General features: G+C 42.9%; 1 protein-coding gene across 3 annotated transcripts in view; it reads right to left on the bottom strand.

Annotated features, from left to right (window-relative positions):
* Positions 1-9,876: 9,876 nt before the first annotated feature.
* Positions 9,877-14,933, bottom strand: part of GPAM (glycerol-3-phosphate acyltransferase, mitochondrial) — a 46,931-nt gene continuing 41,874 nt past the window's right edge. For all 3 annotated transcript variants that reach the window (XM_067536937.1, XM_067536939.1, XM_067536938.1), the window contains one exon: positions 9,877-14,158. In XM_067536937.1, the coding sequence (XP_067393038.1) occupies positions 14,042-14,158 (117 nt within the window). In that variant the 3' untranslated portion in view covers positions 9,877-14,041. The remainder of the gene's footprint in view (positions 14,159-14,933) is intronic.

The raw sequence follows: 14,933 nt of genomic DNA, 5'->3' as shown, positions 1-14,933 counted from the left end.
TGGGAGTAAGCAACGGGTGGGGGATGGAAAGCGATAGAAGGAGGGAGCGGGGAGAGGAGTGGAGGATGGGGCCTCGGGAGAAGAGGCGGGACAGGGGTGTTCAGTTTTCAGCAATTAGGACGTTGGCAACCCTGTTTAGGAATGAGCGGGGCGGATCCAGGAGAGCAGTCGGGGCACCACCCTCAGGCGCACCATCAAAATTGTCTGCTCTGGTTGCCCGACCTCCTGGGGGGGCTCTGCTGGGGAGCTGAGGATGAGCTGGGGGCTGATTTCTTCCTCTAAACCCCCTATTCCTATAGAGTCGAAAAGACATGGGCACAGTCCTTGGCTGCTGCTGCGCCTGCGGCCATGACTGCCGCCTGGAAGCCCGAGGCGTGTACAGGCCCAGGGAGCGAAGCATGGCATGGAGTCCTTCAGACCGTGCAGCTTCACATCGGTCTGGTCGGAGAATAGAGCCGACCTATCAAAGGGGAGGTCCTGAACAGACGGCTGCACCTCCTGGGGAAGGCCCAAGGATTGCAGCCACGAGCACCTTCTCATGGAGATGGCGGAGGCTATGGCCCTGCCCGCTGAGTTGGCAGCGTCACAGGACGTCTGGAGCGCTGCCCTAGCCACCGGGGTTCCTTCCTCCACGATGGTGCTGAAGTCTGCAGCCTGGTCCTGGAGCCGGGCCTCAGTGAACCGCCTGAGAGAGTCCCACAAGTTGAAATTATATCTACCCAGGAGGGCCTATGGTTGGCAATCCTGAACTGCAGGCTTGCCATGGAATAAACCTTTCTCACAAATAAATCCAGCTTCTTATTGTCTTTGTTCTTGGGAGTGGATCCTGGCTGACTTTGCCTGTCTCGCCGGTTGGCTGCATCTACCACCAGGGTTTCCGGGGCAGGGTGAGTGAACAGATACTCAAACCCTTCGGCTGGGACATACTTTCTCTCAGCCACCTTTGACGTAGGGGCGACCGAGGAAGGGGTTTGCCACAGGACTTTACAATTTTAAGGACCCTTTCGTGGACTGGGAGGGCCACTCTCGCTGGGGCAGCCGCCACCAGCACATTAAAGAGGCTATCTTTGGCCTCCTCTAACTCCTTCACCTCCAGCCCCAAGTTGGAGGCCACCCTCTTGAGCAGCTCCTGGTGTGCCCTGAAATCCTCCAGTGGCGCCGAGTGGTCCCAGGAGACTGCCTCGTCCGGTGAGGAGGAAGAAGACTGCCGAGGCGCATCCTGCGAGTGTGTCCCCTCCTGGCGAAAGGTTGCACCCGCTGTGGGTCCCTCCATGGGGTCCGGACTCCTCGTCCGAGGAGTGGTGTCTATGGGCCCTCTCCTGTGCTGGAGGCACGGACTGCACCCCCGATGACAGGATAGATTGGGGCCCCGGCCCCATCTGGCCCAATAAGGCCATTGCTGGGGCCATTGACCCTGGGGCCAACTCAGGGCTGACTGCGCCATGGCTTGTGACGCTTTGTGGGGGCATCGGCTCTCCCAACGGTTGTCCCCTCTGGGAGACCCTGAGTCACTGGACCGGCGGTGCTGTGTATGTCCTCGGTCCCGGACATCCTTCCATGCTGGGGACCGCCCTCTTGACACCTCCAACCTGGAGGATGACAAGGACTGCCTCCATCACCGCGAACAGTGCCGATGAACGGAGGTGCGCTCCGATGGAGGATGTCTCGGTACCGATGATTTCTGGTGCTGCTTGCCGTGCAGCCCTGCAGACCTTTTCAGTGACCGAGGTCAGCGCCGCTCTGAGCTCTTCAGTGCCACGCCGGACTCCAGCGACCAGGTTCTGCGTCATGGACTGCGCAGTGCCAGGTCCTCCGATGGCGACCGGCTTCTGCACTGCCTCGATGCAGGCGAACTCCTTGGTGCTAGGTCCTCCGACGGTGACCAGGTTCTGCGCCATGTGGCAGACTCCTCGGTGCCGGGGATCTGGAGCAGGAGCTGTCCGAGCACCGCCTGGCAGACTTCAACCAGTGCCGCCTCCAGTGCTGGGGCTCCTGCGTCCCTGCTGTACACCCGGCGACCATCCGGCGGGAGATCTTCCCCCCCATACCGGGGATCTCCACCGCCCTTCAGGAGGACCCAACACGGGTTTTCCCCGTGACATCGGCCCCTTCTCCCTCAGTGGTGGGGGTTGGGGTAGGGGTGGCGTAATCTTGCCGCCTGAAAAGACTGCGACGGCGTTGGCAGGGGCACTCTCCCACTCCCAGGAGTCGGGGGAGGCTCCCTATCGGAGATGGAGGCACCGGAGAAGACTCAACGGGTCGGGTCCAGTGCATCTCTGTACTCAACCCTGCCCGTACTGACGCCGCAGGGGAATGTCAGCGCTCCACACGCTGCTTCTTCCTCTTCAGCACTGGTGATGTGGCTCGATGCCGAGTCGAGGCTGGTGCCGGCAGTGCGCTCTGTACCGAGGTCACGCTCCGTGCCGAGGTGGAGCGGGCCAGCTTGGACGTTGGGCGGAGCGCTGCCTCCATCAGCAGGGCTTTTAACCAGTTCTCTCGGTCCTTCTGAGTCCTCGCTTTAAAAGCCCTGCAGATCTTGCATTTTTCTTTTTTGTGTGCCTCCCCCAAGCACTTAAGGCAGCAGTCATGGGGGTCGCAGGACAAACACGGCTTGAAGCCCAGCGACCGGGGCATGGCCCGGCCACTCTCCCCGCAGGAACTGCCTTATCGCTAACTACTCTTTTTAACACTTAACTAACTGAACTACTTTGAATAACAAACAAGTCCGAACAAGGGGAATGGCACGTGCTGAGAGCAAGGCTAGTTCCAGCAACCGTCATGGGCGGAAAGAAGCCTGTCTGCTAAGACGAAAAAGGTTTCGGAAACCGTGCACAGAGGCGTGCACACACCTATAGTGGAATGGACATGAGCAAGCACTCGAAGAAGAAGATTTAGATTTTTTTTTTTAAAGCAACAAGCTCTAATTTCAATGTCTGGATTTTAAAGTGAGTTTAGCTCCTCAAATTCCAATTGTAAATTGTTGGGTAACTAAAGCAAAGAGCTACAACAGAGGGACAAGCATGTAACTAAAATGAGGAGCAGTCGGGGTAGAAATCATCACAGCAATGCTGAGAGACCTACCCTACGGCAAGAAGGAAGAGAGGATTTAGGTGCGGGAACTGGAGACTATGAATGGCTGGATAGAATGTGAACAGGAGAGTTCATGATGATGAACTGTAATTAAGAGGGAATATCAACATTGAAAAGGGCTTTTAAAGACTTCAGACTGGTAGTTTAACTGGTCTTCCCCATCCTGCAGAGCTAACATAGGAAGTCTGAGTCCAGAAGGTGCCAAATACATTGCTACCAAAATTAGGCATCAGCTAAATTTAGGGAAACACATACTAATATATCCAGAAGACGAGGCTGCAAAAACTTCCACTAACTGCGACAAGCAAACTGCTTAGCTGAAAGAAAAAACCCATTGGCTTAGCAGCCTTTTCTCATTCTCAAATGAATCTTGTACACACGAAGGCAGGAGAGTAAGCTCAGGTATGGCTAGCGCTACTCTTCTGTGTGGGTGACTAGTAAAGGGATATGAGGTGAATGTAGGGGGGAAAGGGTCCTGTTAGAACTAATCTGAATCTCACAGGCACTATAGAGAGGGGTCAATCACCAATAAAATTGATGCAGTTGATTGTTTCTTAACAATATTTTGCGGAACACTAGGGGCTTGATTTCATATGGCTCATCAGTGCAATCTTATTAATGATATGTACTGCAGTAGCACTAGTCATGGGCAATGGGCAAGATTTTCAATGGTAATTCAATGCCTAAAGATACAGACAGATGCCAGGTGGGACTTTTAAATATGCGACTGGGAGTTAGGAGCCTAGGTAATTATGAAAATACCACTAGGTATCTATCTACATCTTTGAACACCTAAATATCTTTAGAAATCTGGCCTCAGGGCCCCATTGTTCTGGGAACACTACAAAAAACAGGCAATCCCTGCCTCCAAGAACCTGACCATCTAAGTAAATACTAGTGCAAGATATGCAAGTGCTAATTTGTGTAAGACTCAGGATATGTCTACACCTAAAACATTACAGCTGCACTCCTGCAGCAGCGCCGGGACATGAGAGGTTCTCCCGTCAGAACAAGTAATTCACTTCCCCAAGAGGCAGTAGCTAGTGGACAGAAGAATTCTGCTGTTGACCCAGCACTGTCTACACCAGGGGTTAGATAAGTAGAGCTATCTCTCTGAGATGTGGATTTTTCACACCGCTGGAGACAGCTATACCAGTGTAAACACCTAGTGTAGCCCAGGCCTCAAATCAAGAATCGGAAGAACATTTCAAAGCTCTCACCCCTGCTACACCTGGCATATACTGCGTTAACAAGCCAGATGAAATGACGTTTATTTCTAAATTAAAAAGCAATGATCATTTAAAAATATCTTTACGCTTCACACATGCACCACAGAAAGCGTATGTGCAACTCAGAACTTGAAATGTCATGTCCCGGTCTCCAGCTGTGCCTTGAAATTGTTTCTCTCCTTATTTTTGCACTTTATAAATACAGCTATTTTTATTTCATTTGCAGCCTTCCCTCCTTTCTGTACAACGGTTGCATGAACAATTAAGAGAGATTCAACCCCTTCCACATCAGAGTGAATTTAATAATTCACTTAAAAATGGCCAGTGCCTATTAACAGCTTGTAACTTCTTCAAAGCAGCAACAGACGTAATATGGAATGTAGCCATACAACTTCCACTAATTTTAATGGGGTTTGCATAACTAAATGCACTCATTCACTGGGTTTGAAAATCTCACTCATTGTCTTTTATGATCTGTAAAGTACCTGGAAGACTTTTGGGTACTGTTAAGTCAAATGGCTTGCTGCTATTTCCCCCGCCTCTGAAAGCATTCTGCTCACAACACCTGATTATGTACCTGGGAGTATAAAAAGTCTTACGTGGTATTGAACAGGGTGGTGATGTTTTCAAATCCTGAAACTGGGATTTATACCTATATTTATGGCCTGGACTGAGCAGATGTTACTCACCTTCCAGCAGCCAGAATTCTTATAGATGGAATGGAGCCCTTGAGTTCACTTTAAACAGGTGCCATGAGGTCATCCCTTTTCTTTCATTCTTTATGCTTGCTCCAGAATGGCTGTATGTCTGACTCAAAGACTTTATGCTAACTGGTAAATTCATGGTGCTAGACTGGGAAATACTGATCTCTGTATGCCGATGATCCAAGTTATCCTAATACATTGCTTCTTATAGTTTTAAAGATCAGCTTCTTGGCTTCATTCTAAATCACACAAGAAGAGGGACTGCCTAAAGGTTTTTCTAAAGAGAATCTGACTGACTATTCAACTTCTAGCAAATATTTTGGCATACACACCCAGCCAACCCTCAAAACTTCATAAACCACCCTTCTCAGGTGAAACATATACAAAAAGCTTATTGAACAATCTCAGCTTATCCTGATATTCTAGACTTGCTATCATTTAAAATTAACATCCTCCCCAGTTAAATTATCTTATTCAGGGCCTTCGGGGAATGGCTTTTGAGGAATCTTAAGAGATTGCAAAGTCTCTTATCGCAACTGGCATGGGAAGAGAAGGGAGAGAAAAACAACAATGGAATTGTTACATCAAAAAAAGCTAATGATTTTTAACTTTCCAAACTTATTTGTTTGACTGCATATTGTATTGGTACAAGAATGATAAATAACATTGGGTCATTATAGAGCAGGCCTACACTACTAGAACATATTTCTTATTTATCGTTGTCTAATTACATAAGATCTGAATTTACAAATCCACATATAAAGTACACTCTCTGGCTGAAAGCAGCTAAAATTCTCAGCTATTGCTTCTGCTTTCTCCCGTCTACTACAATTCCTTATTTCCTGCAGGCGGGTGTATTTCCTACTTTGAGGATTGGAATACCCTGGGCCTCAATGCAATTCATATGAATACCTGGGTAAGTGGGGTGGATCCAACTTGAACCTAGGAAACAAAATGCATTATGGTGAAATAGCCTCACTTCCATCTTTCTGTTTTTCTTATAAATAATGACACCTGAGTGCAAAGACAAAGCCGCTGAAGTCTTGAGACAAAACAATAATGAAAGCAATAATAGACTGTGCAAAAGTTAGTCTTGCATTAAAAAAAAACCATCATTGGCAATCTGGAAACACTGAAGATTGACAAATATTTTATTTATAGGGACAGATGGTAAGGTCTTTGCGTAAGGGACTGTCTCATCATGGTTTTGTATAGTGATTAGAATAAGGGAGCTCTGGCCTCTATTATTATTTGTACAGTGTACAAATACTCTCTGTACTAACCATCTTACTTTGTGATAGCAATGAACTCATCTTATAAAGACTATATAAAATGGAAATCAGTGCTACAGATTTATGCCAGAGATGTAACTGAGCAGTTGGCACATTTCAAATATATGGTAGGGCTGTTCAGCTCGCATCTCTTTGGAACAAACAGCCAGACAAAGCAGCCTGACCCTAGGCTCTCTCATACGAATCCATTTGTATATTCATTGCTTTACTGCATGTAGACAATGAGCATCCTTGCAGAAAGGTAGGACCCTTTCATGTATTTTATACCGCTCACCAGCAGGCTTATCATTGCAGCCCAATGGTATAACCTTCCTTTTCCCACTCTGGGTACCAAGTGATGGAAAACACATGAAGTGATCAAATATCTGGACACACAGCTACTTCTCTTACTGATTCTGACACCCAAGTAGCAAAATAATCTGACTTCTTGCTCTTTGCTCCCATGTCACATAGGAGACCACAGACAAAAGGCACTTTGGGCTAGCTGTCACTAACCTTGGCAGGTTTCTCCATCTGCAAAACATTGCTGCTGCTTTTTAATGCATTGAGATCTACAGGTAAAAATATGCTATCAGTGTAAGTGCTATAATTATTTATGCAAACTACTTGTAGCAATTATTCCATTAGTATTTGCTTGAAACCATGCATGTATGATTATGTGCACTCTGCTTTTCTTTCTGAAACTTTCAGGAAAAAACAGATGGATTTAAAATCAGAAGGGACTTGACTATGAAGTCGGACCGAATGCATAACAGAGGCCACAGAATGTCAACCACTAATTCCTGAAATGGAGGATTATTCTTCTCAAAACAGAACTTTTTCTCTTCTAACCCCAGCATTGACACTGACAGCTTCTTGGGCAAGTCACATATGTTCTCTGGTGAGCTGCCCCAGCTGTGAAATCGGGATAGTACCTCACCTAGGAAGTATGATGCTTAATTAATATTTGTAAAGCAATTTGAAGAAGATAAGTCCTCTCTACGGCCATGTCTACACTGCCACTTAGGTCAGGGAAGCTTATGTTGCTCAGGGGCATGAAAAAAAAACCACCGTTGAGCAACATAGTTTTGCTGGCATAAGTGGCAGCATGCACAGCGCTGTGTTGGTAGAAGAGCTTCTCCCGCTGCCATAGCTACCGCTGCTCGTTGAGGTGGTTTTATGATGTCAATGGGAGTCCCCTCTCCCGTTGGCATACAGCGACTACACAAGCAATCTTAGAGTGCCACAGCTGCATCAGTACAGCACTGCCGCTGTAAGCTCATTAGTGTAGACATGGTCTAAGTATCATTCAGGTCGATAAGTGAGCCAAAGATCTTTAATATATTAAAAGCAAAAGGCTACTGAAAACAGGGTCTTGTATACAAGAGAACACCACACAATTCAAATCAAGAGATCCTTTTAAATCAGCATGACAAGATTTTATTACAAGCAAAACTGAATTTTTGCTTAGTTCAGAGATAAGGTGTTTAACCTAACATCTTGTGTTTTAAAAGATTGGGAAGATGTAAGATATTTACACAGAAAATAACCTCCATGTAAGGTTATCACTGATAAACATTTTATAAAAGCCATTGACAATAAGTACATTTTAGTTTCCCAGCTAACCCTGGAGTTCCCAATTCATTTATTTTGCATGTTGCCTGAATGTGAATATAGCTAGAGGCCTCTTACAAAATCAATTGTGGGTAAAAGTTCATTTGCTTTTCACTCAGAGTGAAAGAAACACCCTTTGGGTAAAAATCTGCTATGTAGGTATATTGCATTAAAGTCCTAGTCAGGTTTATTCATGTATTTGCTGGGTGCTGGCAGTATTACCATAAAACACTTATTGTTTTGTAAAATAGTTGTAAATTATCCCTATATAAAAGGCTGATCAGAATTGTGAGTCTAAATAGGTCATGTCTATCCTGTCTACCTGGACTAGCTTATCCAAGCTAGCTTGAATCCAGCTAACATGGGTAACAATAACAATGAAAACAGGGCCATGAGTGCTTCAGGGCAGGCTAGCAAGCGGAGTGCACATCCAGGGTGGGTCCCTTCCAAACTTACACAAACTGTGCCGCTCTGTCTTCACTGCTAGTGTAACCCACATGAGCTGGATTCAAGCCAGTTTCCATAGGCTGGCCCATGAACAGCTTTTACTGTGTAGACATACTCTCAGACCAATTTGGAGTGTTGCAAGGGAAAGCAATGGGCTCAACCTGTGCAGAAGTGTAGTGGCCTGTTTTGGTCAAGCAAGCAGAATTTCTTACACAATCCAAAAGGGAGCAACAGAACTGTGAACAGAGCTGTTGGGCAGAGGGAAGAAAGACAAAATAGCAGCACTCTGCCCTGGGGCACGACAGGCAGCAGTAACTCAAGAGGATGCGGAGCCAGCTCTACAGCCTCTGAAACTGTTCAGTTCCTGTATGCATCCCCACGACAGAAGCAAGAAGCACCCTCTCTTCTTTTGCTCTAACCCACATCCCACAATCCTTTGGGTCATGGGATGATTGACTTTTATGGGTCACGGACAAAAAAAAAGGTTGAACCACTATATCCGAACCTCTAGGTTTGTGTAAAAGTTTTGTTCTTATTTTAAGCCATTTCATCCATCCCCACAGAGCATCTGGGGATTATATAAGTCATGTATATAAAGTCAGTCCAATATGATGTAAATACATTTCCAGCAAAAACCCAAAGTGAGCTGACTGGCTATCCGAAGAGACCTCAGATGGCTCTAATGTTTGAACATAGCTTATCTGTGGGTATGACAAAACGCGCAGGAGCATACCCAGCATTCAGACAGAAACACGAGGACCATAAAACTCCAGTCTGCAGGGCCCATGCAAGAGTAACCGAATGGCTGTTGGGTCCACTGCACACTGCCTCAACATTTGTTAATGCAGATTATGAGCCACTGAGCAGTATGCAGAAAGGTCTGTCCGGTGGATTTGGTGTAAAGTCCATCTCTCTGCCACTATGGGGTTGCTCCCCCACAGGACAGAATGCTTTGGCCCAGCCTTGTTGTAAATGTCTCAAGTGATAAGGCTCACCAAGAGTGACCATATGTCCCAATTTTATAGGAACAGTCCCAATATTCGGGGGTTTGTCTTATATAGGCACCTACTACTTCCTACCCAGTCTGATTTTTCACACATGCTATCTGGTCACCCTAGGCTCACACCATTTTATTTGGAGAATTAACCCAAAGAAGAGATTTTCCTTGATGCTCAGCCTACATGTATTTTTTCTTATTAGTTTCTCATTCCTTGCACCATCCTACATTATTCTCCTCATCATATAAATATAGGAATGGCAACATTGGATCAGACATTGGTCTATCTAGCCCAGCATCCCATTCTGATAATTGCTAGTACCTGCTGTTTCACAGGAAGAAATCCTGCAGTAGGCAGTTAGAGAATAATCAGTGCCCAGGATGATTAGTAATTGATATTAGGAATCTCCCCAATCTCCGGTTCAAACAAAGTGCTAAGTACATTCCTTTGCATTACCTCACAATACCTATAAAGGCAGACTTTCATATGTTTAATGTAAAACAATATTTGGCAGGGAAAGAAGTTATATAAAGAATTCTTTATTTCATCACTTTTTTTAAACCTACAAAAAGTTGTTCAGTGTCATGCTAGCACAAAACATCTTAATTCATTTATTAAAATAAAACTATGTCTCTGTGCTTCTTAGGATGGATACAATAATGCATGTAACAGGCAAAGAAATGTGTTAGCATTTTCAAAGTAGCATAGACAGGACTCAAACAGACACACAGTAGACACACAGCGCCTTCCAAGAGAAACAAGGAGGGAGAGGTAATGTCTTTTATTGGACCAACTTCTGTTGGTGAGAGAGACAAGCTTTCGGGCTACACAGAGCTCTTCTTCAGTCTGGGAAAGGTACTTAGAGTATTCACAACTAAATACAAGGTCAAACAGACAGTTTAGCATAAGCATAGCATATTCTAAGAGACAAAAAGGGAGGTTAGTGGGTTACAGATTGTTGTAATAAGCCATAAATCCAGTGTCTTTATTAAGACTATGATTTTTAGTGTCTACCGGAGCTAAGAAAGGGTTAAGGTGTAGATCCAGTAACCTCCCCAAAGACACCAAGAAATGTTATCTGCAGCCAGGCACTCACCTCAGATACCACAGAATATGCTCAGAGGAGAAAGTCCAGGATCTACACCTTCACCAAACAAGGACACTCCACCAGAGAAGTAGATCACATCAGGAAACGGGCAACCCAAATTCCCTGAGAGAATCTGCTTCAATACAGACATAAAACCCCCTCTGATTGTACACCTCTAATTGTCCCCTACTCTCCCACACTGGAACCATACAGGGTATTGTCAATTACAACCCATACTAGATGGGGACCCCATTCTGAAAGACATATTTCTTGAACCCCTTTTCTGTCCTTCAAACAACTCCCAAGCTCATCTCTAAACTCATCAACAGAAGCAAGCTCCCCACAGACTAGGACACACCAACTCTAAGCAGTACCACCAGACCCTTCCAGAACAACAGATGCAAAATCTGCAAACATATCGACACTAAAAATCACGGTCTTAATAAAGACCCTAGATTTATGGCTTATTACAACAATCTGAAGTCAGTCCAATAAAAGATATTACCTTACCCACCTTTTCTCTAATATCCTGGGAGAGCCCCTGCATAGCTCCTTCCAGGACATTTTTGTTTTAAATAGTCTGACTCTGACACTCCTTTAACAGAGCAGGCAATTAGTTAATTCTCAAATGCACTTTTGAATTTAAGATACCAGAAAAAGCCCCATACTATCAAAGACAAGGGATGTATGCATAATACGCAGTCATTGGTAGAGATTAACTATGCCAACAAACGTACAGTTCCTGGGGAAAAAAGGATAGAGGTTCTAAACTTCAACCAAACAATAAAATTCACAGGACATTATGTGGAAAGATTTGTCATCGTGTTTATACTTTATGGATAGACCCTAATCCTACAAAGACTTAAGAACCTGAGTAACTAAGATCATGAGAGTAAATCTTTAAAACAAGAAGCCCTTAAAATATTGTGGTATTTCAGAGCCAGACATTTATTTATATTGATATAAAAATTATGAACTCTGAATCCTTTTTCTATATATCAGCAAAGTGGGCTTGAGTGTTTAAAGATACTAGAGGCCAAGATCCAGTGTAAAAATTTTGTTCTGTTATGGCCGGTCAAGTTTTTAATCTATGCATTATCTTCAGGGAAAAACATAGCCATTATATGTCCTAACCACACATGCCTATAGACATGCACATGCACTGCAGAAAGTTAAAACTTCATGTGCCAGCACATTATTAATAATACATCATTTCCCCATATGCTGAGGTTTTCAAACAGCAAATTTGCGCCCGTTTTAAAAGCATATCCCCTCTCTGTTTACTGTAAGTATTAGTGTTTATTCACATGCATATTATCTCACCCTTTCAACACTTTATTAAAATTCCAGTTCGTAAAATCTAATCCATAAATTATCTTCAGTTATGACACCTAGCAGTTACATTCTGTTGACCCTGCTAGTCCCAGAACCCCACATCTATCTAAATTAGGCAGAACATTTTCATTAAAATTAGACAAGTTTAAATTGCTTCATATTGCTTGTTTTTTTCAGTTAGTTAGCACACAATCTTCGTTACAGTGTACACTTCAGACTTACTGAAGCGCAGTAAACTGTGAAATTATTTATTTACAAGCACCTAATTTATCTGACCATAAATGGAAGCCAACAGCAACTCTAATAACTGCTTTGCAGAGAACACATTTGGTTAACAAATAGTGCATATTAACTAGGATGAGATGGAACTGCACTCTAAGCAGCTGGTCAACTTTACTAGAAAGGTGTATATTTCAGCCATTATCCTGACGAACAAAGTAGACATACATCAAAATAAAAGCAACGGTCAGCTTCTCTCTCTAAATAAATGCAACTTTGGTTCAGAATTTCTTCTTTTCAATGTTTTAAAGCACCTGTTTAGTGACAAAAAAACATGCATAATAGTTCCTCTCACAACAGAGAAGTGATAATATTAATAAACCATACTCTGAAATTTTCAATATTAATAGCAGTAGATTTATAGAACTTTTTTTATTAACAAATGTCCAGTAAAAACAAGTTATTCCTAAAGCAGACTCAAACTGCCTGCAGCAGTTCTATGCTGGAGTGACTGTGCAATGTCTCTCTCATTCAAGTGAGCTTTTCCCATTATTACAGCTGATTAAATTAATCAAGATTTTCGTAACCGTAGTGTTTGTTTTAGCTGCAAGGATAGGGCTGAGTACTTAAGTGAAACAATACACTGATTGAAAGGTTTGATTTCTCGCATGAAAAAAAGCAATCCAAACGAGAATACTCATTTCACCAACAAACCAGCTTCAGGTCCCATAGATTTATTGCTTCAGCTAGTATCAGCTGAGTGAGACTGTATTGCAGGATTGGGGCTTGCAGTCTGATCTGCTCCCATGGGGAATCAAACTGAAGTCCATATGAGCATAGAGGACCAATCCCAAGGATCAGATTGGAAGATCAGGGCCCTATTTTTTAAGATAGAACCTCTACTAGTAATTTAAAATTCCAAACCAAAAAATGAAACATTACCACATTTTTCTGTTTCCAGAGGTAGCTACTAACAAAGCAATTTAAAACCGGCTCACTTTATAACTCAGCAGTAGAAAACAAAATGGGAATATACTTTTCTTGAGTTTAAAAGGGGTTAGAGAGTTCAGTTCTACAAGACTGCAATGTTATTGCTAAATATTTTAGAGCCAAAATTAAAATAACTTCACAAAATAAAATGCCAACCAACAGGTAACAGCACTGAAAAAAAACCTTCTGGTTTGACAGCTACTCTTAAATTCTCTGTTTAAAACAAAAAACTGTCACCATATTAGCTAAACAACTTTTTTTTTTATTAGATACAAAACTTAAGTGGTTAGAATACATTCATGTTTTAGGAAAATTAATTCCCTATTTCTATTAGGGGTAAGAGACAGCAAGCCCTAATAAAAGTGTGCTACTACCACGTTCTACCATGACAATAGTGTTTAGTGAAATTTATCATTGCACTACGCAGTCCTGATAGCACTAGTTTGCTACTCAATTGATTGTTATTCTCATTAAGAATCTGGCATTTATTCTAGATGTTAACACTTATGAAAAACACTATGGCTTTTTTCATAAAGTATGCACTGTCCATGCAAATCTTCTAAACCATTTATTTTAAACAATAAACTGGACAGGAATGGGATTACAAAGTTGCTGAAGTTACAATTTTCACAAGTTACTTGTTTATGTCATAAGCAGTGTTTCCACTAAATTCAAGATTTCAGGGCTAGCTATAAATCACTAATATCTGCATTTGTGCATCTGTCACAGTCATTAGTCTTTAAAAGTGGTTATGTAAAATGTAACTGATAAAATTTCCATTTTCATTTTAAATCTAGGTTTTAGGTTTACTTTTTTGTTGCAAACGTTGATTGCTTGCATCCAAAGTGTCACCTGTGTGTTACTGTATTATCACAGGACTGGGACCATCAGAAATCCATACATGCATACATAAGAAGGCACTGTCTTCCAGTGGTTCAAGTCAGATAAGGCCTTACCAAACAAACAAGGGCTCTGAAGGACTAGCAAATGCCCTCAGGCTTTGACACAATCTCAGAACCTGGTCTTCGCCTCCCTGGCAAAAGGTATTAAATGTGGTCTACAGTACAATAAAGCCCAGGATGAATTCCAGTAGTTTTTGCCGGTTGCGCTGAGGTAGGAAAGTACTGCTCAGTTCCAAAAAAGTCTCTGTCTTTTGTTTTGTCTCCTTGAAAACCTAAAGGGAAGGATGAAGACATGCTTCTTCAGTAACATCTTCAAGCAGAGTCACTTATATTGTAAAGCTGTTTATAATCTATTGTAGTTAGATCTTGGGCCTACCATATGCATTCAAGCACTGAAATCATGTGGTTACTGAAAGTTCTAATGGTGGGAGTCAAAAGGCTAGAGTTGGGATCATCTCTAGAATCCCTACTTCACTCTTGTACATTATACACAATAGGAATATAATTTAATCCAAACTATGAGGAGAATTCTGTATGCTGTGATTTCTTACATGTGAAAAAGAACAGATGACTGCTTACTAGAACCAACCATAAAGATGTTTTTCTTTCTAGCATCATTATGGACAACACTCTTTTTAGATATCTTAAGAGTCCACGTATTGTTAGGATTTTAAGTAGCATGGAGGAGGAAGAGTGATTATGGAGATACAAGCTGAAGAGAGAAAAGACCAATCTTTTGTGGGACATTCTTTACAAGCTTGTTCTTAAGAGTAGAAACATTAATATTTGTTAATGGAAACAAGTGTTCAAAATGATGAGATGATTCAACAGCAAATGACTAATGTCCGCTTTTAGTTAACACAAGCCTCTATACAACTAAATTGTACATACAGGACTACTTGTATCTATCTGCATACGCCATATGTATGAGAAACTACATGAAAAAGAGTGCAGTGTATGATAATCAGATTAACACTAAGGGGAAACAGTGTGATTGAAGGGAAGAAAGAATTCAAACTCTACAATGTCTATCTTCAAAAACAAGAA

The sequence above is a fragment of the Emydura macquarii genome, unplaced genomic scaffold (assembly GCF_026122565.2).
Source record: "Emydura macquarii macquarii isolate MOO-44397 ecotype Brisbane River unplaced genomic scaffold, CSIRO-AGI_Emac_v2 contig_3692, whole genome shotgun sequence".
Classification (NCBI taxonomy): Eukaryota; Metazoa; Chordata; order Testudines; family Chelidae; genus Emydura; species Emydura macquarii.
Note: the sequence above shows the minus strand (reverse complement) of the source record. Positions and strands in the feature narration are given on the sequence as shown.